The 26,483-nt window shown below is 32.4% G+C and overlaps 3 protein-coding genes across 3 annotated transcripts; 2 read left to right on the top strand and 1 right to left on the bottom strand.

The window, feature by feature from the left end:
- Positions 1-63: 63 nt before the first annotated feature.
- LOC123657809 (esterase AGAP003155) lies at positions 64-2,045 on the top strand. The gene is made up of 4 exons (XM_045593320.1): positions 64-322; positions 427-624; positions 1,143-1,283; positions 1,823-2,045. Exons 1-4 carry the CDS (start codon positions 103-105, stop codon positions 1,993-1,995), a joined length of 732 nt encoding a protein of 243 aa, XP_045449276.1. The 5' UTR covers positions 64-102; the 3' UTR covers positions 1,996-2,045.
- Positions 2,046-7,734: 5,689 nt separating this feature from the next.
- On the top strand, positions 7,735-15,137 carry LOC123657780 (tRNA (guanine(10)-N2)-methyltransferase homolog). The gene is made up of 9 exons (XM_045593293.1): positions 7,735-7,791; positions 7,870-8,256; positions 8,964-9,102; positions 9,924-10,109; positions 10,259-10,332; positions 11,757-11,895; positions 12,832-13,030; positions 14,247-14,417; positions 14,983-15,137. The coding sequence occupies exons 1-9, from the start codon at positions 7,735-7,737 to the stop codon at positions 15,095-15,097; spliced, it is 1,467 nt and encodes a 488-aa protein (XP_045449249.1). The 3' UTR covers positions 15,098-15,137.
- A 4,995-nt stretch (positions 15,138-20,132) lies between these two features.
- On the bottom strand, positions 20,133-24,489 carry LOC123657803 (ER membrane protein complex subunit 2-A-like). Its single transcript, XM_045593313.1, has 7 exons — positions 24,456-24,489; positions 24,266-24,379; positions 23,610-23,760; positions 23,053-23,196; positions 22,260-22,416; positions 21,388-21,483; positions 20,133-20,324 (listed from the first exon to the last, which is right to left on the bottom strand). Exons 1-7 carry the CDS (start codon positions 24,487-24,489, stop codon positions 20,148-20,150), a joined length of 873 nt encoding a protein of 290 aa, XP_045449269.1. The 3' UTR covers positions 20,133-20,147.
- Between the last annotated feature and the right edge of the window lie 1,994 nt (positions 24,490-26,483).

The raw sequence follows: 26,483 nt of genomic DNA, 5'->3' as shown, positions 1-26,483 counted from the left end.
TATTGTTATATATACCCGAAAATTTTAAAGAATTGTCAGTATTTTCTTTTTAAAAATATTAAATGGGTAAATAATATTCGTTTCATTAATAAATTTTCGAAAATGTCCGATAACAATTCTAATTCTAACCAATCGTCGACTACAAATAATAAAGAAGACAGACCGAAATTAAAAATATTAGCTTTCCACGGATATCGACAAAATGGTACATTATTTAAAGGTAAAATAGGATCATTCAGGAAAACTGTGTCAAAATATGCTCAGTTATATTTTATATCAGCTACTCATAAAGTATTCAATGAAGAAGGAGGAGGCGACGAAGGTAAGGTTTTTTTTTTTACTATATACTTTAAAAAAAGTTTTTATTAGACTTTTTTTATTCTATCATGCTAAGATATAAGTTGGACTATTTTTTTTTTAATCTAGATTCCCGATCATGGTGGTTCAATGCTGAAGATAACACATTCAGTGGTAAATGTCTTGGAGGGCCAGCTATTGGTTTCGAGGATACTCTGCGGCTAATAGAAGGGGTAGTTAAAGAATATGGTCCGTTTGATGGATTCATGGGGTTCTCTCAGGGAGCTTGTCTTGTTGGACTCTTGGCTGCCATGCAACAGAAAGGATGTAGGTTTAATTGTTGTATTATAAAAAATAAAGAATCTTTATTTGTTAAACTTTTAATGATTGTTGAATGAAACATACCTGGATAAAAATTACCTGATATATATTTTTTTGAGAATTTCTAGTATGTGAACTCATGTGCTCACTTATTACACTACACATACTATACTATGGGCAAAGCACACGAGTTAACGCCATTTTTGGCTCGAACTTGTTTAGTCCTATGTCGAGTAGTGGACTGCAATAGGCTGATGTGATGTGATTGTGGTATGTGTGTATGTTTGGCTATGTTTGTATGGTAATATTTTAAAAAAAAGGAAAGATACAATTTAAAAATAAATTGAAACAGTTTAAACAAATTTTTCTAAAAACTTTTAAATTTCTCTTTTTTGTCAAAATACTCATTTACTAATTTACTAATAATAAATGTTATATTGTAATACATATTAAAATTAGGTAAAATATTTATAATATTGCATAAGTAAGAATTTTTAAAGTCACTTATGTACTTTTTTTTTCAGATTTGCCATATACATTTAAATTTGCTATTTTTGCATCTGGCTTCCGGTCAGGAAGCTTGGTTCATAAAGGATTTTATGATGAAGACATTGATCTACCATCCCTACATGTTTATGGAGAAAGTGATTCAATCATACCAAAAGGTATTGTACTATACATTTTTACTATGATAGAAATAAAAATTATCTTTATATCTGTAGATATATTAACAATAATGGTAAATATCCTGTTTTATCTTAACCACTTCACCTCAGCAGGTAGAAAAGGCCATTAGGACTTGTTTGACTTCAATTAATAAACTATAAGCTTTAGATACATATTTGCTAATAGAAATGGCTCATAAATACAGTGAAATTCAGCAGTGACAAAGAAAATTACATCAAAAAATTACAAAAAAATCCACAAGTGGTGAAGCAGACCCTTAGGAATGTTAATAAAAAAGTTTAAAAAAAATTGTGCCTTTTTTGTTATTATTTTTTAAATGCACAAAAACAATATTTGCTATAATAGCTAGGAGTGAAAACTATTCAGGCTTGAATCATCATCATCATGATCAGGCTTGAAGACTAATTTGAATTATTATTATTGAATTAGTCTTATACTTAATAAACTTATTGGAATAAAAATAATATATGTATTTATTTTTTCATGTATTAAACTAAATTGTTATTTTTTTTTTCAGAAATGAGCGAATCTCTCATTAATTTATTTATTAAACCTGTGGTTGCGGAACATTCAGGTGGTCATTATGTTGCTTGCTCTGGGTCTATCAAAGATGCCTACTTAGACTTCCTCCATGACAGATTTCAAGATATATTTGAAGATCCCGAGAAAAATAATAAAAGGAATCCGTAGAGAATTGTTAAGTGATGACTGTAAATATTAATAAATAGAGTTTAACATCATTTATTTGTTGTTTTATTTTATTAGAAAAAATATTATGGTTGATCTTGTTGAGGAAAGGACAATGTTCCACTTCCAAAAGTTTTTTTCATGTTATTATCACTCTATGAATTTAGGATGTCTTTTTTGTCTATGGCAGTTTTGTAATAAGATTAGTAAAGGTAAGATTTGTAAGTGGTAAATATGTAAATGAAGAATATAAAAAATAAAAAGAAAAAGTGTTTAAAAGATAAAAGCTTTATTATTATTCCTCGTTCCTGCCAAAAACTAACAGTGGTAGCGAAGCGTGGTTTTCTGCAGTTTCCGGCAATCTATAAAAAGAAAAATATCGTCGAACACAACGTGAAAAGAACAAAATGGCGTCAGGACAATATGAGTTTAAAATGAAACAGTTTGAAGGAGAAAATTTCGATACGTGGAAATACAGATTGAAAACTATACTAAGAGAGCAGGAATGCTTAGATGCTATAGAAAGTGAGAATTTTGCGATCAAAACAGAAAACATAAAAAAAGAAACAAGAGCAGTAAGCATTTTAGTAAGCTCCATTGCAGACAGTCATATCTTATACTATTAAACGAGCAATTCTTGTATATATATATAGAATCTGAATCTCGGAAACGACTCCAACGATTTTCATAAAATTTAGTATTTAGGGGGTTTCGGGGGAGATAAATCTATCTAGCTAGGATTCATTTTCAGGAAATGTCGTTTTATCCCTGTTTTTAGGAATTGAAAAAAATATCGTTAGAATACGAAGGTAAATTTCGCATAAGTCAATGTAGTTGCAATAGCTCGGTGGGAAATCTGCCGCTCGGGATCAACCGAGAAGATCATGGTTCAAATCCCCATGTCCGTGATCAATTATTTTTTCTTTTTCTTTTTCTAATTGCATTCGTTATTTTTTATTTAAATAGACTGTTCTTATTTTTTATTATTATGTCGGTAAAATCGAAAAATATTATTCATATTTTATCAATATGTAATTCGTATTTATACTTTATGATTTCCAAAAAACACGATTTACTAAAAATACCGAGCTTAGCTCGGTCACCCGGGTACTTGAATATATAAAAGACGAGAAAACGGCATATGGGATGCTTAAGATATTAGAAGAAAACTTCATGAAGAAAAATACCAGAAGTAAAATTTTTATAAGAAGACAATTAATGGAAATTAAGTTTAATGAAAATGAAAAATTGCAATCACACTTTACACAAATGGAGGAATTGTTTACACAACTCAAAAACGGAGGATCCACCCTGTCAGAGGAAGAAAAGGTGAATTACATCTTACTCAGTATGCCGAAATCTTATGAAGTAATAATAACAACTTTGGAAACTATGACTGATCTTAGTGTCAACTTTGTCAAAGAGAGATTGCTGGGGGAAGAGGAGAAAAGAAAGAAAACAAAATCAGAGGCGACAACAGCTGTCAACAATGCTTTCCTGTGCTACAACTGTGGTTTGCCGGGCCATAAGAAGTTTCAATGCCATAATAGAGGGAGAGGACGTTACGGACCAGCCCGAGGAGGTAATGCAGGATGCGGACAAAAAGGTCAAGAAGGACAATACCTGAATGCAGGACGAGGACGTGGATATGGCAGAGGACGTGGACATGGCAGAGGACGAGGACAATATAGGGGACACTACCATGAAAAGAACCATCACACATTCCTGTCAACATTTAAAGAAGAGGAGGCACCGCTGTGTATTAGTGAGGTGAATGTAAATGAAAGTAACTACACTACATGGTGTGTAGACTCAGGTTGCTCTGATCACTTAACTAATAATAAAAGTTTCTTTATAGATTACATACAATTAAGTAAACCAAAAATAATTGCAGCAGCTAAAAATGGTATCATGTTACAAGCAATTGGCATAGGTAATATTAATGTAAAATGTTTTGTTGGTAGAAAAGAGTCTTATTTTACCATTAAAAATGTTTATTATGTCCCTGATTTAAGAAAGAACTTATTGTCAGTATCTAAAATAGAAAACCATGGCTTTAGAGTAGAATTTTACAAAGGTAAGATTAGAGTATACAACTATAATGATCTTACCATGATAGGAAATCAAGAAGGTTCACTTTATACAGTCAAATTGTTAATAGATAAACTGGAATGTGACTACACTAATATTGATGATGTTAACTTGTGGCATAGGCGCTTTGGACATTTAGGAATTAAAAATTTAAGTTTATTAAAACAAAATAACATGGTAAATGGATTAGGAGACTTAAAAACAAATAATTATGATACATTGTGTGAACAGTGTGTGACAGGTAAAATGACAAGACAACCATTTAATAGAGAGGGTCGTAGGGCGTCCAGGCCTTTAGAATTAGTTCATACAGATGTGTGTGGGCCAATTAACCCACCAACAAGAAATGGATATCGCTATTTTATAACCTTTATTGATGATTATACTCATTTTGTAATGATATACCTATTAAATAATAAAAGTGAAGTTTTTAGTAAATTCAAACAATATTATTATTATGTTACAAACCATTTTAATAGGAACATCTTAAAACTTAGATCAGATAACGGTAAGGAATATGTAAATAAAGAATTTCAAGATTTTTGTTATTACAAAGGAATTAAATTGGAGTACACGGTCCCATATAATCCAGAAATGAATGGGGTAGCAGAGAGAATGAATAGAACGTTGTTGGAAAAGACCAGAACAATTTTATTAGATTCAACTTTAGGAAAAGAGTTTTGGGGAGATGCTGTATTGTACTCAGCATATGTTAGTAACCGAAGTCCATCAGCAGACAGGCACCATACTGCAAGTGAACTCTGGGAAGGAAGAAAACCGAATGTGTCAAACATGAGAGTATTTGGAAGTTTAGCATATAATTATGTACCAAAAGAGTGCAGACAGAAGCTTGATAACACTGGACGTAAGATGATTATGATTGGATATGCTCCAGCAGGTTACATACTCTTCGATCCTGAAACACAAAAGGAAGTACATGCAAGAAATGTGATATTCGATGAAAAACCTAAAGAAAAATATGTACCAAGAATTTACTTACCTTACCAAGATGTAGAAGAAAAAGATGAAGCACCCGAAGAAAGAAAAAAATCACCTGAAAAGAAAAAAAAAGAAGGTAAGAGAATAACAGAGAAGAATACAGAAGATAACACACAAGAGAAACAGAATAAAGAGTCATGCAGTGAAGAAAACACAGAAGTTTATGAAGATGCAGTGCAAAAATTAGAAGACCGACAGGTTGAAAAGGAGCTAGCAAGCAGGGAGAGACCTAGAAGAAATATTAGAAAACCTAAATGGCAAACAGATTACCAGTTAGATGATAATGAAGATACAGGAGATATTATATGCTTTATTTACGATTCATTCTGACGCACCACAACATTTTGAAGAGATACAGAACAGAGAAGATAAACAGCAATGGGAAAATGCTATATCAGAAGAAATGAAAGTCCTACAAGAGAGTGAAACATGGAAGATAGTACCTAAACCAGAGAATAATAAGTTAATAGATACCAAGTGGATATTTACTAGAAAAGATATTGGAGACAAGGAAATATGTAAAGCAAGGTTGGTAGTAAGAGGATTCCAGCAAAAAGAAAATTTAGAAAACATTTACTCACCGGTTTTGAAACTGCAAACATTGAGAGTGTTGTTGTCAGTAGCAGCACACAGAGACTATAATATTCATCAAATGGATGTCAAAGGAGCTTTTCTTTATGGTAGGATAGATGAAGATGTATACTTAAAGCCCCCTCAGGGATTAAATATACCAGATGGTCATGTATTAAAACTAAATAAGTCACTATACGGATTAAAGAAATCTCCTAAATATTGGTATGAGAAATTTAACGAAGTTATAACTACTTATGGTTTTGAAAGATCTAATAATGATTATTGTTTATATTATAAGAAAGATATATACTTATTAATATATGTTGATGATTTGTTAATCTTTGGACCTAAAAATAAAGAAATAGAAAAAATAAAAAGATATTTGTCAGAAAAATTTAGAATGAAAGATATGGGAAGTAATAATTTAACTTATTTGGGAATTTCTATATTAAAACAAAATGGACAGATCTATCTGAATCAAACTAAGTATTTACAAAATGTTCTAAAGAAATATGGTATGCAAAATTGTAAGGGCATTGACACACCTATGGATCCTAATTTACAACTAGACATAAACACTGACATAGACATGACGTTAGAAAACTATTGTAGATCACTCATAGGATCTTTAATGTATTGTATGGTTAGCACTAGACCTGATTTAGCTACAGCTGTTTCATACTTAAGCAGATTTCAAGGAAAACCTAGTGTAAAACTTGTAAAAGCTTTAAAGCGAGTTCTTAGATACATAAAACAAACTGTTAATTATCAGCTAACTTATACCAATTGTAATATTAATAATAATAATACTCTAGTAGGATATGCTGATTCTGATTTTGCTAGAAGTAATACTATTTCTTGGAAGTCTAAAAAACAAAATATTGTGACATTAAGTACTACTGAGGCTGAGTTAGTTGCTTTGTGTGAAAGTTGTGTAGAGTCTTGCTGGTTAATAAAATTACTTAAAGATGTAGATGTTAACTTGAAACATGTAACTATTTTTGAAGATAATCAGAGCACTATAAAGACTGTTAATAATCCTGATCAGAAACGTCTCAAACATATTGATATAAAATACAATTTTATTAAGGAAAAGGTAGAACAGGGACTCATTAAGGTAATTTATATTTCTACAAATAATCAGTTAGCAGATTTAATGACAAAGCCTTTAACCACTCATCATTTTAGAAAGTTTGTTACTTTGTTGGGTTTGGAAGATTGTAACATTGAGGGAGAGTGTTAAGGAAAGGACAATGTTCCACTTCCAAAAGTTTTTTTCATGTTATTATCACTCTATGAATTTAGGATGTCTTTTTTGTCTATGGCAGTTTTGTAATAAGATTAGTAAAGGTAAGATTTGTAAGTGGTAAATATGTAAATGAAGAATATAAAAAATAAAAAGAAAAAGTGTTTAAAAGATAAAAGCTTTATTATTATTCCTCGTTCCTGCCAAAAACTAACAGATCTTTTAACCGTAATTTGATCATAGCCATGTAGTGTGACTGTAGTTTATTAAATTATAATTTTTGGGTAAATTTTTTAAATTATATACTAAAATAAATAATTACTAATAAAGTATTCAGTACAAAGGCTTTGCCAGTTACAGATCATGTTGTCTGTCTTGTATTTTTTATTTTTTTACTATCCAACCACTTTATCTGTCGAATATTTCTAAGTGGTAGTTTATTAGGTGAGGTGAAATGAAATCATAATGATCAGTTTCACTTCACTTTCATATAGTACCTATTATGTTGAACAATAAAACAGGTTCTATAGCTGAATTAAATCGAGTATTTTAATTTCAAACAGACGAACGAATTAACTTTTAAATTTGTTTTGAATATTCGAGTTTGTTTTTTCTAGTCTGTTGATTTTTGACATAAACCATACATCCAATTTGACAATTCACATGTAAACAAATTGATAGGTTATTTTGCATGTTTGTTACGATAAAGTGTATAGTTACCTTTACATACTTATGACATACTCTTTGAGTACTTTTAAAAAATACTATAAAGTTATAGCAATATTAATGTCTAACGGTACTATTTTACCTAAATATATTTTTATTTATTAAAAATGTGGCGTCGATATTTGATGTGGTTCGCACATGAACACATAGATTTTCGTAATGCTGTAAGAATCATACTTTTTATACGAATTTTATTTTATGTGTAACTTGAATATAAAATATAGTTTTATTTACATTTTTAGGAAATGCAAAGTATACTTAGTATGTTAAACATACCGATAAAATTTATCGAAAAACCTTGTATCAATAAGCCTTACTGGGTCGTCGAATTCCCTTCCGAAGATTGTGTTAAAAAGGTTGCTTCTCGGTCCGTTTTACTCAAGAATTGCATAGAACTCTGGTCCAGAGCGAGAACTGAAGAAGCTTTACATTATAATTTGAAAAAAGCACTAGTAAACACATCAGGAAAATGGATAGTACCTGAAAATTCTACTGACCACATAAGTGAAACACATATTTGTCCAAGGGAACTATTAGAGGCATGCTGTGATGAGAAAAAGTCTTTTAAAATAGAAGTCGAGACATTCTGTAAACATTTTACAATGAAGGAGAAGGTTGACAAAATTGAGGTATTTAGATTTTATAATAAACTAGCTGACCCGGCGAACTTCGTATCGCCTAACAGTGACTTTTAAGTATTATCACAAATCTTTTGTATGGGAGTATAGAAAAGTGTTGTTTTTAGACTTTTTCAGAAAATTTAAATTTTTTTTTTTTTTAGAATTTTTCTCTCCGTAAGAACCATCCTCGTACTTCAAGAAATATTTTAAAAAAAGAATTAGCGAAATCGGTCCAACCGTTCTCGAGTTTTGCGCTTAGCAACACATTCAGCGACTCATTTTTATATTATAGATATAAACAATAAATTACAACACTCGTATAATAAATATTGTGGCAGTAGCTAGTTATGTTGGACCAAAGCATGAGAACAATAGAAGTAAATGCTTAATCAGCAGAATAGGAATAACCAATGATTTCTCACGTTGTCTCATGCTTTGGGATCATGTGTCTTGAGAAAGTTTTATTAGAATTAATACGGCGATTAATCCAAAGCATGTAATTCTGTTCGACGTGTCCATTGTAATTTTAAATAATTTTTAATGAAATAGTTTTAGTGTAATTATTGTAATATTTTTTAAAAAGCCCTTTCGCGCTCCCGTATACTTGTCTAGCTACTTTTTGTTTTAGTACAAAATAATTAAAAATATGATATAATGCTGAAATGTATACTAATAACACTAATATTTATGTAAACTAAGTAAATAATTTCTTTTAGAATTTCAGTTATTTACCTTTAAAGGGTCCTGTGAAATTGAAGAAGCCAGATATAACTTTAGCCTATCTTGAATTCTATGGAGTGGATCCTAATAATGTTCCTGAACAGCCTCATGACTTATTCTTTGGTAAATGGGTATGTTTAAACAAATATTTATTACTTAATTTTTTATATTCCGTAAAATGTCTATGTCATTTTTAAGTGTACATAGAATATTTTATTTAGAAGTTTATTTAAAAAGAATATAAGCTCTATATAAAATATCTGTATATGAATGATGATGTCTTCAAGCAAAAATAAAATTGGGACAATTACAAATAATCACTATATTTAGTGTCTATAATAAATATTTAGATACTTTGTTAGGGGCGTTCATAAAATAGGTGAGATGTTTAAGGGGGGGGGGGGTCGAGTCAAATCTCATCTAATCTTACGTTGGAGAGAGGGGGGGGGGGAGGCTCGGCAAATATCACGCAATTTTTTTCTGATTGAAACTAAAAAAAATACTAGTTTGGTCCATTTAATCCAAATTGTACATGCTTAAGATTTAATCTTAAGCGTAATCGTAATACGATTAATATCATTCACTAATTCGTTCGAAAGAAAATAATTTTATTCATACTTCGACGTTATACCAACATCTGCTGACTATCTGATTTGTTGATTGTGTCTGATTACTAGTCTTAACTAGTCGTAAATAAAAGCACGAAGCAATTTTTTTTTCTTTTTACAATAACAATCCAACGCGTTTACGTAAGAAACCCACATTTTGAAAAATCTCACGTGAGATTGGGGGATGGGGGAGGGGGTTGAATAAAATCTCAAGACATCTCACCAGAGGGGTGGGAGGGACAGAAAATTTAAAAAAACACCTCACGTAATTTATGAACGCCCCTATAGGAGTATACTACACTACAATAAATTAACAACTAAATTGTTTTCCATATCAATTCTAGGTAGCAAATGGTCAAAGAGAGCTGATACAAACGCATTCGCTAAAAAAACGACAGTTCATTGGTAACACAAGCATGGATGCACAACTTTCTCTAATAATGGCGAACCAGGCTCAAGTCGAAAATGGACTTGTAATATTAGATCCTTTTGTGGGATCTGGTTCTCTTTTCATCGCTGCGGCACATTTTGGAGGTATACTTTCTTATTACAGAACATTTTCAACTAGCTTGTTCGTAGTGGCCCTGCTTTCTGTTCCACAGTTTATGGGTTCGATTCCCACATGATTCTGAGTTTAATATTTGTATTTATTTATTATAGGTAATAATATACTTGTTTTGTAGCGTACGTGTGGGGATCTGATATTGATTTTATGATGCTGCACGCTCGGTCACGGCCTACTCGCGTCGGGCAAAAGGTAAAAATGTATGTATAAAGTGGGCTAAGGTTTCTGGTACTATATTAATTGCTTTGGCATATGTTTTTTTAAGTATTACTGAAGGACATAGCAGAATATAATTATTATATTATATTAGGGTGGAGTGAAAATGACAAAAAATTTTTCCTAGCCTGAGGTTTGAATTTTTAGCTTATAAAATAAAAGTTTAAAAAAAATATATAACATCTTGAGGTGAATTTTGCTCAATTTTCATGACTATTGTTTTAGTTTTTAAAAAGTCCCAAATATTAACATTCTTCCTTAGTAGAGTCCTCATTAGAGTAAAATTTGAGTTGGAAAAGATTAAAAATAAAAATATATTTTTATTGCAAGGAAACATTTTGACTCATAATTAATTTTAAAAATGAGTGACCGCCAACTTTTGTTAATTATAAGCTACAATTTTTTTTCGCAATCTTAGTAGTGATATATTGCTCAAAATTTGAGTTGCTCAAATAGGAAAGTACGTCAACCTTACAGAGTATTATAGCTAAATAATACCTCTCTTAAGTAGTTGTTTTCTTATGGTGTTAAGGTGGCCAGAGCTCTCGAGGCGGGTTGGAGTTAGGATCGGCAACGCGTTTTAATGCTCCTAATAATAAAGGCGTACGATATACCATAGACTACTGTATTTGATTACCATCAAACCGACCGTATGCTTGTTTGCCACCATTGTAGCATAAAATAATGTTCATTAGTGAATGTTTAGATCTACAAATATCTCTTTATCTGATATGAACATGATATTATTGCCTTCACTGTGTTAAATAACTTGCAAATATATATCTATATTCTATTTTTTTTAAATAGTCTTAAATAGTAAACAAATATGGCGTACTTCCGACCACAGACAATAGAGTAATATTGTAAGTATAGTAAAGTGACACAAAGAGCAAATATAATGGTAATAAAGGTAACAATTTTGTATCATAAACAAAATAGGTTTTATAAATCAAATAAAAAGTTTATATATAAAAAATGCACTAGATATTAAGCACTTTGAGAACCATTTTTATCGCATTCAGCCTTTAACATCTCTCTCCATGTATGTAGGAGAAGGATTGGAGCTTAATCCACCACACTGCTCCGCTGAGGGTTGGTGGATATGTTTCCTATTATGAAACGATCGCTATCAGGTATTTATGATAACATACGGGTTCGACGGGCTTAACATGCTCTCCGAGGTACTGTGGGGAGACCCATAAGCACAGAAGGATCCAAACAGGAATGGAATATTTGTACAAATGCAAACATCCATCGCGAGTGAGAATCGAACCCCCAAACCGTCGGTGTTTTAGGCGACTAGTCGCACCACTACACTACATAATACAATGGATACATTTTTAATGTAAATATAGGAGTTTCGTAAGTGAATATTTTAACTAATATATTTATTACTATAGGAACGTACAAAGGAAGAAAGCATCAGAAGTAACATGAGGCACTATGGTACAGAATCGAGGTTTTTGGACGTCGTTGTAAGTGACTTCTCGTTGCCTAATTGGAGAAGCGACTTGAAATTCGATGCTATTATCACTGATCGTAAGTTTATAAGTAGTTTTTTATTTTAACGTTGTTTACGTAACTAACCAGTCCTAAAAAAAAAAAAAACAAAAAACTTTATGGTTAAAATAAAAAAGTCGGTAAAAAAACGAGTCGTTTTTTTAATTATAGGAGTCGGGTATGTATCGGGTATGTATGTATATAGATACACAAAATGATAGCGGTCATATGCAGAAAAAATAATCGATAGATTTTAAATTTTCAAACATTTTTTTTTTAATAACGGCTTTATCAGTAATGATAGAATTTCTTGTAACAAAATATACGATCTATAGTAATATTATAAAGCTGAAGAAATTGTTTGTTTATAGATTTGTTTACTGGGTCATTTTGAAAAATTATTTATTGTGTTGATTAGTCTATTTACCGAGAAAGGCTTTTCTTGGTAACACTAAGTACTTTTTTCCCTCAAATTAACATGGATGAAACCTCGATACACAGCTACTAAAAACAATAATTATATTATTAATTTTATTATAAACTAGTTATGCCCACGACTTCGTCCGCGTGAAATAGTGACTTTGGACCACATTTTTTGGATATATCATTTGGTTTATTTTGAATTATAAACACTCGTTTGGGTATTTACATGTTCAACGTGATTCTTTAATTTGGCACAGCCTTTTTATTTAGGAACCGATTGACATGAAACAAACACTAAATGTTAAGTGAAGCTTACTACAATATATTAGTGAAAACCTCATCTATATGGGATAAGCCGTTTCTGAGATTAGTGTGCACAAACGCACAGACAGTCAGATAAAAATTCTTAAAATAATTGTTTTGGGTGCTATTGCCTTGATAAAGGTCCCAATAATATTTTTTCTCAAATATCTTCCATGAACAGAAAGCGATTCGTTATATTTTTATTATATGTATTAATAATCGTTAAATAATTTAAAATAAATTTTATAGCACCATACGGAGTAAGAGAACCGACAGAGAAGATAGGTATAGACAGAGAGAACTACGAGCTGTCCGATGAACATCTCGTGAACCACATACCTTCGAAGGTGGAGTACGGTCTGCCGCACATATACAGTGACCTATTGAACTTCGCGGCAAAGCATCTTGACGTTGGCAGACGACTAGTTTGCTGGTATCCTTTAGTGAGGTGAGGATAAGGAATGGATTTGGATTATTCCAGAAGATATAATTGTCTTATAAGACTAAAGATACGTTAATAATATTTTTTTACATATGAGCTTCCAATTAGATATATATGTTCTTTTACAGTTTATCACAACATGCAAAGTAGCATATTGATTAAAAAAGCTTAAAATTTTGGTCAGTTTATCGCAGTATCACGACTTATATCCTTTTCTGTATGTGTTTCTCTCTCAGTATATTTCTTTCTGTGACGTATGTAATCATAGTGTAATATACATCGCATAACGTATACGCAAGCAACTGTATAAACTAAATCATGTCTTTATTGTATATGATATCAATATTATACCGTATGTGCCATCCCTATACTGTGTGTGCCATCCCTATACTGTGTGTGCCATCCCTATACTGTGTGTGCCATCCCTATACTGTGTGTGCCATCCCTATACTGTGTGTGCCATCCCTATACTGTGTGTGCCATCCCTATACTGTGTGTGCCATCCCTATACTGTGTGTGCCATCCCTATACTGTGTGTGCCATCCCTATACTGTGTGTGCCATCCCTATACTGTGTGTGCCATCCCTATACTGTGTGTGCCATCCCTATACTGTGTGTGCCATCCCTATACTGTGTGTGCCATCCCTATACTGTGTGTGCCATCCCTATACTGTGTGTGCCATCCCTATACTGTGTGTGCCATCCCTATACTGTGTGTGCCATCCCTATACTGTGTGTGCCATCCCTATACTGTGTGTGCCATCCCTATACTGTGTGTGCCATCCCTATACTGTGTGTGCCATCCCTATACTGTGTGTGCCATCCCTATACTGTGTGTGCCATCCCTATACTGTATGATTCATCCATATACTATATGAGCCATCTCTATACTGTATGATTCATCCATATACTATATGAGCCATCTCTATACTGTATGAGCCATTTTACTTACATGTAAAAAAAATATACGTTTGTAAGTCGTGAACAAAATTTTAATATTTATATAACTAAGGTACTATACTATTCCAGAATTACTTCTAAAGAATAAGTTTTTTTTTTGTGTAGCCTGTAACAAATTACTATCGAGCTAATATACATTGTAGTTTACTCTTACGATACGACTTTTTTAATGTCATCTAGAGAATTATGTAATAGCGATTTTACATGAGACGCTCTTACGAATTTTCTGTTGGTAGGTTTGAATCCAAGTGGGTGTTTTCAGAGAGGAATACAAAGAGGAGCAATTACCCTCCCACCCCTGTCTGAAGTTGGTCGCGAACTCCGAACAAGTGCTGTCCAAGCTGACAGCTCGGAGGTTGCTTACGTATGAAAAAGTTAGCGATGAAGTCCCTAACATGCCAGTAGACCCTAACGCTGGGACACATAATTTTAGGTATTTTATTATTTTATTTATTTTGATAATTATGTCATATTTACTAGAGAAAAGCTTAATTTTCATATAGTGTTTGATGCCATCTTTTCTATGAATGTTTTTTTATTTTCATAACATATAAAATTTAAATTTAAATTAAAAATTTAATTTGAAGCAAACATAGTATTTAGTTCAAGGATCAAGATTCAAGGATCTATAACATTATTATAAACAATTTTGTTTCGAAATAAGGGAAAGTATCCGTACTATGTGACCCGTTCAGGTTCCGTCTTTAAAAATACCACGCTTGGTCACAGGGGGCGAGGTCTAAGGTTTTCGTCGTGTAATCTCCAGAAAAATCTCACCTTTTTCGAGCTATATTCAAATATCTCACTTTTTAAACTAACAAGTGGCAATACTGACACACATATGCCAGGACGTCAGCTGATTAAGAACTAACAGTATACAGAGTAGTGAAGTATATTTAAAAAATAAAACTCAAGTGAAGGGGGGGAGTCTTAGCAAGTACGTCTTATAAAAATTAAAAAAAAAGCTTTACATTCACTAATGTGGTTTTTTTTTGTAGAGAAAAATACTTTTCCATGGGTGAAATGACTAGACGGGAGAGGAAAGAGAAAAAAGCTGAGGATATGGCCGCGTATGGATTTAAACAATTTCGGAACATTGTAAATGATTCATAGTATCTGTTGTTGATAGTAAGAATTAAATTCTTTACTAATTTGTTTTTTATTTATTAACTCATTTGTTTGCTGTTTCCTAATTTGTGGATCGACCTCGGTGGAGAAGCCTTATTTATAATTATTTGTATCCTAAACTACATTATAAAAACTATAATACCTGAGAAGGCTATTGTACCTCTTTGTACTTTAATAATTAGTAATATTACAACTTTTAAACCATGATTTAGTAAATTTTTAAAATTTTAGAAAATTTACCGCTTAAGAGCCATTTCACGAAAATCGGTAACAATCCGCGAAATTGTAATATTTTGACGTCGTTAATCTCAGTATTGGATGCAATAATGTAATTTATATTATTGAAATATAATAGAGCGACTTTTGCAGTAGTAAAATAATGAAACAGAATTTTGATTTATATGTACAAAATTATTAACCTTTTCATCAGCCGCCTCTCTGGGTAAACGGTCGAAATGTATACTTTAAAGTTCTATATTTCAATGACCTCTTCCTTAAAACTGTATAAAAAAATATGGTAATATGTGCAATATGTTTTTGTTGACACACGCACAGCCGACTCTTTCGCTGACACGCGCCAAGCGACTGTCGTTATAGTGTGATAAACCGCATTTGATACTTTCATAAAAAAAAATATGCGAAAATTACTGTAAAATAATATAATGATAATTTCTGTAAACAAATGTATATTTTTTCTTTTACATTATCAATACAAATAGGCATTTAAATCTGTTTGTCTTGTTATTTGTTAGTAAATATGTTTGATTGCTCCAGATTTTCAGGAGCATAATAAAATGCTATTTTATTTATATCATAAATATTCGATTCATTAAACTTAAAAATCTAAATCAATTTAAAAAAATGTTTCACAATTTTCTTTTTATTTTATTTTTTTAATTTATTGACTGTTGACAAATTAACTATGTAAAAAACATTTTATACTATAGTTATTAATTTTTATTATACATTACAAAAAGATTAAGATGGTTTTTTGGTTGTCACACTATACTTACTAGCACAAAGATCGCGCGGCTCGTACGACTCGCGCGATACGACCAAATTTACCTAAACTTGCAGAGCGAAAAATTGTGAAATGGCTCTTAAGAAGAGGTAGCCAGAGAGGTGTTTAAAGCTGTTGAAAAACACTTATTTTTACTAATTACATAGCTTTTTTGAAATTAGTGGAAATAGGGTAAAAATTAAAGATTATATTGCGAATTAAATTTAATTGGTAACATAACATACGGAATTGTAAATATTATAGTATACAATAAAATAACACAATATTAATTAGTTCCTATACATCATGACGAATCAATAGATAATTTTGAAGTGTCCGTTTTTTGTATATGAAAAATATAATAATTTGAAAACAAACCTAAATTAACAGATAATCGAAGTACTGTCCCACGAAAGCTAAACACAAAAGCTACTTTTCCCCATCTCTTAGTAAATATATTATAAATTTACCTATGCTCCTACTGAGGGTTAAAACAAATTTCATTGTTTTAAAACCAACTTTTAATACAACTTTAATATGTAATTATATATACAAGCCGTCAATATGAGTAAATGGGATGTCAGAACCTTCAATAGAGCCATATGAGATCTTATTGCATAAATTACTTACTTTATGCTGTTTGGCTGTTATCTTTTAATACAACGTAAAGTTTTAAAAATACATTTAAGGCTGTCGCCAATTTAGTAAACAGATTACAAAAGAATTAACTTTCAAATGTAATAAAAGTGGTTATGAAAATAATGAATGCCTCTGATTTAGCTCATAGAGATAGAATTTTAACGCGTCTGTATGGATTTTATACAAATTGAGTCAATCAAAAACCTGAATAGAAAAGTTCTAACACCAATTATGTGGAAATTACCAACTTTTCAGAAGGATAAAAACGGACACTTTTATATAATGCCGTTATATTGTTACTCATTTTTCGTTTTTTGTTTTTTTACAAGTGTTATTGGACGATGTTTTTTATTGATTTATTAAAACTAAGCGTCTTTCAATTTTCTAGCGAATGGTATAAAAATTTCCATACACCCAAGCCTTACGTGGTGTTAGAACTTTAATAATAATAATAATCATCATTACTATACATATGTGCTGTGTGGCTACGGCACTAAAGAATATAGCCACCCCCTCTCTTCCCGTGGGTGTCGTAAGAGGCGACTAAGGGATAACAAGGTTCCACAACCACCTTGGAACTTAAGAAGCCGACCGATGGCGGGATAACCATCCAACTGCTGGCTTTGAAAAACACAGGCCTAAGACGGGCAGCAGCGTCTTCAGTGCGACAAAGCCAGCCCTGCGGTCACCAACCCGCCCGCCCAGCGTGGTGACTATGGGCAAAACACATGAGTTCACGTTATTTTTGGCGTAAACTTGTGGAGGCCTATGTCCAGCTGTGGACTGTATAGGCTGTAATAATAATAATAAGCGTTTATTTCAGACGTGTACATCCATAGTGTATTAGTGTGTGAGTAACAATATTTACTTATAATCTATGCTAGTTATTGTTAGTAAGATGATAATAAAATAAAATAATCATTTTAGTTGGCCCGTCATTGTTTCTATCCAGTATTTTTGAATAGAACAATCAGGGTGAGCCGTGATTGTCCTCAGAATGCTGTTGTTGCCCTCAAGCGCCTCCGCAGCAGCAGCAGAGACGATGCTTTTTTACGCAAAATCGCGTGAAATCCATCGACCCGTGCATCAGCGATTCATCATCATTCTCTTTTCTTTCAGCACTCTGAAGGCATTATTATACTGAACACGTAGTGTGTTGTAGGCTCGACGCGTGTAGCTCACAGATCACCCGAGTAAGGACGACATGTGTTATTACCAAACAATATTAAGTATAATTATTTTATTTATATATATTTTTTGATAAATATACTACAAAAAAAAGAAGTTACAATCCCCACTTTCATGGAATACATATACACCTTTCGACCAAGAGTAATATAATTTATTTATAATACATTATAAATAATATAAACCCTAAATTCCTTTATAATTTTTCTTATAATTACAGTTCTCAACCTTATATCACATACTAAAGTGAAATACTTAAAAATGTTATTGCTTGGATATATTAAGTTTTAAATATTAAATTATGATCTTATTTATTAAAGATTTTTTCTGTATTCTATTTAGGAACTAAAATAAATTTTATAAGGTCTAACAATAGATTATTGGATGGTTTAGTTGGTGATACACTAGATGAGAACAGATAAAATAAACTACATACTTATTAAGGTTCCATACTCAAACGGAGAAGTTTCATGATGTCAGTAGGTATTATATTCAACGTAATGGTATTACAATATAGATCAAACCTAATCGATCACTGAAAGAATTTTTGAAATTCATCAATAAATGACTACATGAAATAGATGATTGAAGTTGAGGTATTTTAGTACGGTACAGCAGGGCTATTCTGTAAATAACAATTTCGATATCGAGCTTCACCTGAGTGACAGCGCTCACTTCGAAAGCGAACCCGCTTCACCTTGGTTTGGAATTCTGTGAACATTCCGTACGCACAAGCGATGTGAAGTGAGTGTCGAATCGAAGAGCGGCAATTTAGAGCTGTGTTTATTTTATCGATATTCTTTTCTTATGACTTTATTTTAGAATATGTGCATGAAGTCAAGTGTCGAATCAAGTCTCGAATTGTGATGTGTGAAGCGGTAAATCCCCTTACAGAATACCGAATTCATACTATTAAATGTCAACGTTCTCACGCAACAGGGTTCGACTCGTCGCCGCACTCACAAGTGTGGCGCTACGGGACTGTCGAGTTTTAATGAATACGAATTTGATATCTCACCGCGGATTCCGCTGTCGAGACACGAAAATGTTCTTACAGAATAGCACTACAGCTGTGGTCTGTGATTCGCTTGTGACGTCATTTGACCTATTCGATATCACCGCACCGGGAAACATTCAAGTATTCGTTTCAGGATTGCGCCAGAGCCCTTGTTCGTGTTTATTTACGTACAGTCGTTTGTTTCTTTTTTATTTATGAGTGTGTAGTTTTTATTTCCCTAAAATGGAAGAAGGCGTCAAAGGACAAAGTTATAATTTCACTTAATTTACTGTCATTTTCAACCTGTAAATAAATTCGATTTTTACAGTACTAACATACATATAAAGTTAATAAAAAATATATTTACATAAAATATATCCTTATTTTTACTGAATAAATTATTCCGAATCTACACACGACTCAATAGATATATCTATCAGAAATAGGCAACTATTATTAATAGTTACATAGAAACGATCTTCACACACATATTAAGTGCATTTAGGGCCAATTAAATCACGCTTTATAAGTTTGCACCACTTTTTCCTTGTTATTATATTATTTGGTACACGAAAACGAGTGTGTTTTAGACCACACGACTGAAGTAAAACTTCTTTCGCTCTATCTAACTTATACATCTCACTGAACTTCTGTTCGCCACGCCCGATCACATTTTCCTCAAAAAAAATGAATTTTTAACTGTTGCGCTTTGACACATAGGAACAATACAATAATTGTGGCATTCTTTTAGCTACTGCCATCGGGTAATAAACAAAACACGAATCGAACGGCGTAAGCAACTACACAACAATACATTCGTACGTACTAAATACGTATAATAGGTACGTGGTTTATCGTCTAGGTCAAATAAAGTCACGCTGGAGCGCCGCGTTTAAAAGAATTATGCTTGCAAGCGCAACTTCATATGTTTTATCGATTCTTTATCCTTTGTTTTATTTTACGTAAATTTTTATAATTTTTACATAAAAAAAAATTGAAACTTCTTCATTGTTCTTACAAAAATTCTACATCTGCAACCAAGATCTGTCCAAAAGACGGACAGTTGACACTTGCAGTTTATACAAAATTATATAAATTAAATTAATTTATAAGTAAAGTTCGAGGATTTTATTACCATTTTAAAAATGGATTGAGTTAAATTATTTACCATCGTATGGAAACCTTGTGCAAGAACACCCAGTATTTCTCGTTTAATCTGTGACAGCAAGTGACAACATCATATTAGTGAGGTTAGGAATGGCGGGAGGGGCCTGAGCCTTACGTTGTCTCTTCGCCGTCTCCGACTGAGCCCACTGTGATAGTTTGAACACTTCCTTACGTTTAGTACTCCCTGACGACTTGTAGTGACTTAGGAGAGTGTTGGTTACCTGAAAGATTTATTATAAATATATAAATATCCGAGTTAATTACGAGTCCTCCCGACGTGTCGGTCTCTGTATGAACTTGGATAAGACGAAAGTTATGTTTAACAACCAAGTCATACCGATACCGCTATCGGTCGATGGTACCCTTCTCGAAGTTGTTCAGGATTATATTTACCTAGGCCATACTATCCAACTAGGCCGCAACAACTTCGAGAAGGAGGCCGATAGGAGGATTCGGTTGGGCTGGGCGGCGTTTGGCAGACTCCGTCGAGTCTTCACTTCGAAGATTCCGCAATGCTTGATGACAAAAGTTTTCGAGCAATGCGTCCTGCCTGTGTTAACATACGGAGCCGAGACGTGGACACTGACGAAGGGACTGGTCCACAAGTTTAAAGTCGCTCAACGTGCAATGGAACGGGCTATGCTTGGGGTCTCTCTCAAAGACAGGATTAGAAATGAGACTATCCGCGAGAGAACGAAAGTAACCGACATAGCCCACAGAATTAGCAAGTTGAAGTGGCAGTGGGCTGGTCATCTGTGTCGCAGGACCGATGGCCGTTGGAGTAGACGGGTCCTAGAGTGGAGACCGCGTCTTGGCAAACGCAGTGTGGGACGTCCTCCGGCCCGTTGGACCGACGATCTACGTAAGATTGCCGGTGTAGGCTGGATGAGGATTGCGGAAGACCGGGATATGTGGCGCGAACTTGGGGAGGCCTATGTCCAGCAGTGGACTGCGATAGGCTGAAGTGAGTGAGTGATATAAATATCGGTCGATGAATTGTTGTTATCTATGTATAATATTGTTATGATATTGTTATTGTCATGTTATATATGTATATACTATATCATGTTTTTTTTTATAAAGTACTTAACAGTCTCAGGAAGGTTGAGCATTACAGTCTTACTACTCTTTATGTAAGATGTAATGATTTGAATTTATATTGATCCCTTACAAAATAATAACAAGAGTATTATTTATATGTCATTAAAACTAAAAAATGTAAGGCAAAGAACACAATAAGATTGAAATAAAATTATTATTATTACAAGTCAATTATATTCTTACCAAAAATAATCCTAGCAGCGCTCTCATGTTATCAGGGTTAAGCTTCAATGCTTGACAGTAATACGACTTTGCCAGCTCCATGTTCTCTACACCACCCTGTAATCAATCTTTTATTTATTTATTGAACATTTATAAGTACATAACAACAAAAATCCCATCAAACCTATCAATCAATCGATCAACTAATCAGCAACAAAAATAGAAAAAGCTAAGTTTAAATTATTAATTTAATGATACTGTTGCAGAGTCAATGCTAATTTTACTGACAGTATTTTTAAGTTGATAACGAACTAAAAAAAAAAAAAAAATCTATTAGAAAACTCAAATATCACATCAAAATCGTAATTTTTTTTCTACATTATTAAATATGATAAATTAATGAATCTTAACTTTTATTTTTTAAATTTCTTTTAATTAATATTCATTTTTAATCTACTTCAAAAACGTGCGAGGGTCTCAATTCGGTTGGTATTTTTTTAAAGTATGTACACCGATTATATCGAGATTTATTTAAAGATTTACGTGATTCTTTTATTGTTTGATGCAGAATAGTTGCTATTTTGTCTCTTAAAATTTTGATTTAATTGTTTAAGTAGTTTTTATTTTATGATCATTATTATGTGTTATAACTTTTTACTGGGTGAACCGATTGGATAATTCTTTTGTTTTTTTTTTTTATCGAAGAACTTGTCATCTAGTTTTATTTAAATTTAATGAAGATCTGACATACTCGTACTTTTTGTGTTATCTTTAAAAATACTTATTGACTTGACTATTTTTACGTCTACTAATTGAAGTTGGTTTTTTTTGTTTGCTAGCGAACACAATTATTATAACTAAGCAAATATTATTTATTTATTTTATTTACATACCATAGTGTAGCGGATGTCTGCAAGTCTTTGATGCATCAAATGGTTGTGTGGTTGGTGTAATATCAGTTCTTCAGCACAGAACGCTGCTTTAGAATATTCTTGAACTTGTAAATACAACTCTGATAGCTCTTGCCATGCCTCCATATCTGACATGAACCTTGAATTATAAAGAAAATTTTATTTTATTTATTTTAAAACTTTAAAGTAACATGGTGCACAATAGATGGACTTAAATATCTACCAGTCAGTCTTGTTCCGTATAAGTTAAAAAAACATCATAGAGGTAGGTTTATAAAATATCCAAGAAATAATAATAATAATCATTAAAGTTTTTAGCTAATCTTTGGTACATGTACCTAAGAAATTATTTAATTCTTGCACACTTTAATGTCAAAAAAGCTAGATTAAATTAATGATTTATTATTTTATTTAAACTTTATCACACAATTAAACTTAATATGTTGCGTAAAAGCTGGACTACAAGCACGTAGTATTTACTTATCATAATAGTTTAAATATAGTCTAAAACTATTTGAACTCATAATAAAAGAACTCAGTTATAGTTGTACTGTAAAAATGTCAACTTTATATTAAGACACTAGAAAAACTATGATCACAATCAAGATTCAGCCTTTTAAATCGAAGAGAAGGAGTGGAGCTGAATATACCACGCTGCTCCACTGTGGGTTGTCGGGTATGCTATGAGTTATGATTGTTATCAGATATTTATGATAACAACAGAGACAGAGACAGCTTAACATGGTCTAAGAAGAAGAAAAACCGTGCATCTTACTTTTTCAGGTAATCAACCAATTCCTTAATAGCCTCCTGAATAAGACCCTGTGCTTTGAAGATAGCGACACGACGCTTACGTGCCGCTGAGTTAGTTTCATCAGCGTTTATTATACTGTCTAACACTTCCATTGCTTCATCATACCTGGAAAACATTTAAACATTGTTTTAGTTCTTTAATGGTTATTTAGTTGACCAAGCAGATGTTGCCCTTGCCATGAAAACATATCAATCCATCATTCATAAAATTGAAATTATAACAAAATATAATGATATAATAAAAAATAAAATTAAAATAATAGTAATTATAACATTTACACAAAAATTACCTTTATACAAACATATTAGTAGCTTAGAACCTTCTTAAAAATATTGTAAGGAATAGTTTTGTAGTCGTGTTACCTATCCAAATATGTTTTATTTTAAAAGAAATTAATATGTAATTAATCATTAAAAAAAAAAAAAAAACGCTAAAGAGCCATACTATAGGCTCTTACGACAAAGCCATAATGTATAAAAATATTCAATAATGTTGTTAGTGTTTAGTGTGAAACTTACTTTTCTTCTGCTTCTAAACACGCAGCCTTATATCTCAAAACCCGTAAACTGCCCGGAAACTCCTCAAACAGCATCATTATCCAGGACTTAGCTATAGAATAGTAATGACAGTCCAACGCAGCATAGATTACTTGCTCCATTACAAGATATTCTGTAAAAATATATATTATGTGACTTTGATAATAACACTTAAGACTTAACAGTATATTGTTACATGTATGAAGTAATTACACAAAGATCACCTGTTCAATTCAGACCTTGTGGGAACCAAATCAAAATTTATTTTATCCAAGTAGTCTTCAAAAGCACTTTCGAATCATTACTTTACCAAGATTATATTACTTTTAATTAATAATAGTTAATGGGAAGCTATCGGGCATATTCTAAATCGGCGGATTTAGAATGTAGATTCTGCGGAGAAGAATCAGCCAAACTCGACAATTACTCTTTAAAAAAATATGATTTTACTAATTAACTTGTAACATTTCTACAGTATTAAAATCTTATGCTACATAGTTACATACACAGGTTTAAAAGTGACTTTTGATTATAAAATTAAGTTGCGTTTTGGTGCATTGAAAAAAATCAACTTTAACGTAACAACCTGTTAAGAATTTATATTAATAAATTGAGATACTTAAGTTTTATTTACTCACTCTCACTGCCCAATTTCTGAAGCGGGTCTTCAACGATGGCTTCGAAAAGGTCCAAAACATCTTCGCTTCGTCTTTCGTTGTTTTCACGCCACTGTCTAAGTAAATCGAAAATCTCTGAAAGTTAATAAATATATTTTATAAACTTTGAAATTGTTCCATTAATTTCCTAATAAAATTCAATAAGTCTTACCAGTTCGACTTAGTTCATCGTAATTGTACGACATTTTTTTAAATTATAAGTACTCCACGTAAGACTTGTTTTTATTGCTAATAAAAAGTAAACCACAAGAATTTTCCTTTTTTAGTTCTTAATCATTTAATTGGTCTAAATCAAAGAGTACAATAATAAAATACGGAGGAGTCTAAATTCTCATGCCAAATGCCAATTAATCACTAGAAATTGACATTTCTAGTTCTAATTATCATGACAATTGTATTTTGAACAGATTAAAAACTGATTTTTATAAGTTTTTCATTTCATTATTTTTAAATTAAGTATCAATAAGCATTTTGAACATCAATATTGTTCTTTTAAATAGTTTGAAATGGTTATAAACTAAAAGTGTAATGATGTAATAAACTTTAATTCAATCATGTTAATTTTCATGTAATATACACTATGCTGTAAAGTTTATTGACACTTAATAATAGTTTCATTTTACGCATACAACCTAGGTCGCTCTGACAGCACATTGTATGTATTCTACTTTTATAAAACTGGGTTGTTATAAATACATTTTTAGCATGTAGCTCGTACGTACACTGGAGCGTACAAGTTTTGTGTGTGAGCCATGAGCATTCTGTGGCGATGTGATGTGAACCTGTGATCGAGACGTCTGCAATATCACAATATGTCTGACTATTTGGAAATATTTTTAGAATTAGCGTAGTCGTAACTAATAAGAGGGTCTATTTAAGAGACGTCCATGCTATGGACGATATATGACATACATTATAAAAAGGTAAGATCCGTTATTATGTTAACACTACAAATATATGTATTAAATTCTTTCTTCGACTTTTTATGTATCGATGGCCTTTATCTCGGACTTTTGTTTTCTTTTGTTCCGTGTCCGTGTGTTGAACGAGTTTTTGATATTCGATTATGTGAATGTGTTAATTTTATATTGACGTAGCTTTATTTTTCCCGACAGATCGATAAGAAGACGAGTTTTGTGAAGATATGTGTTGTGGGCCATTTGCCTTACGTGTGTATAGTAGATATGCGCGTGATGGGACTGAAGGGCGCCGTGCAGAGTGGTGCTTCGGTCTGAGTGCGCATTGGACGATATAACGTTTCACGCCTCGCCAGGGTCAACCTGCGCGACGCGTTTTTTGTATATATTTTTATAGCATAGAACATAAACATGGATCAGAGAGTGCAATGTCCTGTGTGTACACTGTACCTTCACAGTGGAATGACCTTAGAGTCGCATTTAGATACCCATCCGAAAGATCAAGTGATAAAGGCTCTATGTAGTTTATCAGTTAAAAACACCAGTTTTGGAAGTAGAACACCTACACCATTGAACTCAGAGAGGTCCTTTAGAAGCAGGTCACGGACACCCGCCACTGATGACAGTGGAAGGTGGAATACTTCGCATCGCAATAGTGATAATGAAAGGTACTGGAGAAGAACTCCAAGTAGAACAAAGTCAACTCCACATTCAATATCAAGAAATGCAACACCAGATTTGAGAATCGGAAATATAAATTTTGATAATAATAACTCCAATGCTTCAAGCCACCAAAGCCCGTGCTCTGATGCATATACAGTTAAATCAGATAAAACACATCAAACTTTTACCTCCAATTGTCAGTCTATTGAGTCAGCTTCAGATTTTGATCAACAATATCCGTATTATTCTGATCATCAAGAAGATACAGAAATTAAATTTTCTCGAAGTTCAGAATATACTACACAGTTAGATAATGGAAATAATGTTTTCGCATACAATATTCCTGTTGTAGGAACGGGTGTCAAGCTGCCAACTACAATGATGCCAACAGTGCCTAGAAGAGGGAATGAGTTTGTTAAGATCGTACCTAAACAGGGTAACCTTCTCGTTAAAACTAATATGGCTGGTATGCAATACATGCCACCAGGAGTGAAACCGATGCATGTGATGATGCCTACCACGGCTCCGTTTGTCCAGAAAAATCTACAAAACAATATGATTATGACTGGAAACTTACCTACCAGTCAATTACTGGACCC

This window comes from Melitaea cinxia, chromosome 11 (genome assembly GCF_905220565.1).
Source record: "Melitaea cinxia chromosome 11, ilMelCinx1.1, whole genome shotgun sequence".
NCBI lineage: Eukaryota > Metazoa > Arthropoda > Insecta > Lepidoptera > Nymphalidae > Melitaea > Melitaea cinxia.
The sequence above is the reverse complement of the archived record's forward strand: the minus strand, read 5'-3'. Positions and strand labels throughout refer to the sequence as shown.

Bases quoted from the DNA above. Each gene is read 5' to 3' on its own strand.
- LOC123657809 (XM_045593320.1), top strand. From the start codon at position 103: ATGTCCGATAACAATTCTAATTCTAACCAATCGTCGACTACAAATAAT. The intron at 625-1,142 runs GTAGGTTTAATT...TTTTTTTTTCAG, and splicing joins TGCCATGCAACAGAAAGGAT to ATTTGCCATATACATTTAAA. The intron at 1,284-1,822 runs GTATTGTACTAT...TTTTTTTTTCAG, and splicing joins TGATTCAATCATACCAAAAG to AAATGAGCGAATCTCTCATT.
- LOC123657780 (XM_045593293.1), top strand. From the start codon at position 7,735: ATGTGGCGTCGATATTTGATGTGGTTCGCACATGAACACATAGATTTT. The intron at 13,031-14,246 runs GTGAGGATAAGG...GGGTGTTTTCAG, and splicing joins TGCTGGTATCCTTTAGTGAG to AGAGGAATACAAAGAGGAGC. The intron at 14,418-14,982 runs GTATTTTATTAT...TTTTTTTTGTAG, and splicing joins GCTGGGACACATAATTTTAG to AGAAAAATACTTTTCCATGG.
- LOC123657803 (XM_045593313.1), bottom strand. From the start codon at position 24,489: ATGTCGTACAATTACGATGAACTAAGTCGAACTG. The intron at 23,761-24,265 runs GTGAGTAAATAA...ATATTTTTACAG, and splicing joins TCAGAAATTGGGCAGTGAGA to AATATCTTGTAATGGAGCAA. The intron at 21,484-22,259 runs GTATGTAAATAA...GATTGATTACAG, and splicing joins CAGACATCCGCTACACTATG to GGTGGTGTAGAGAACATGGA.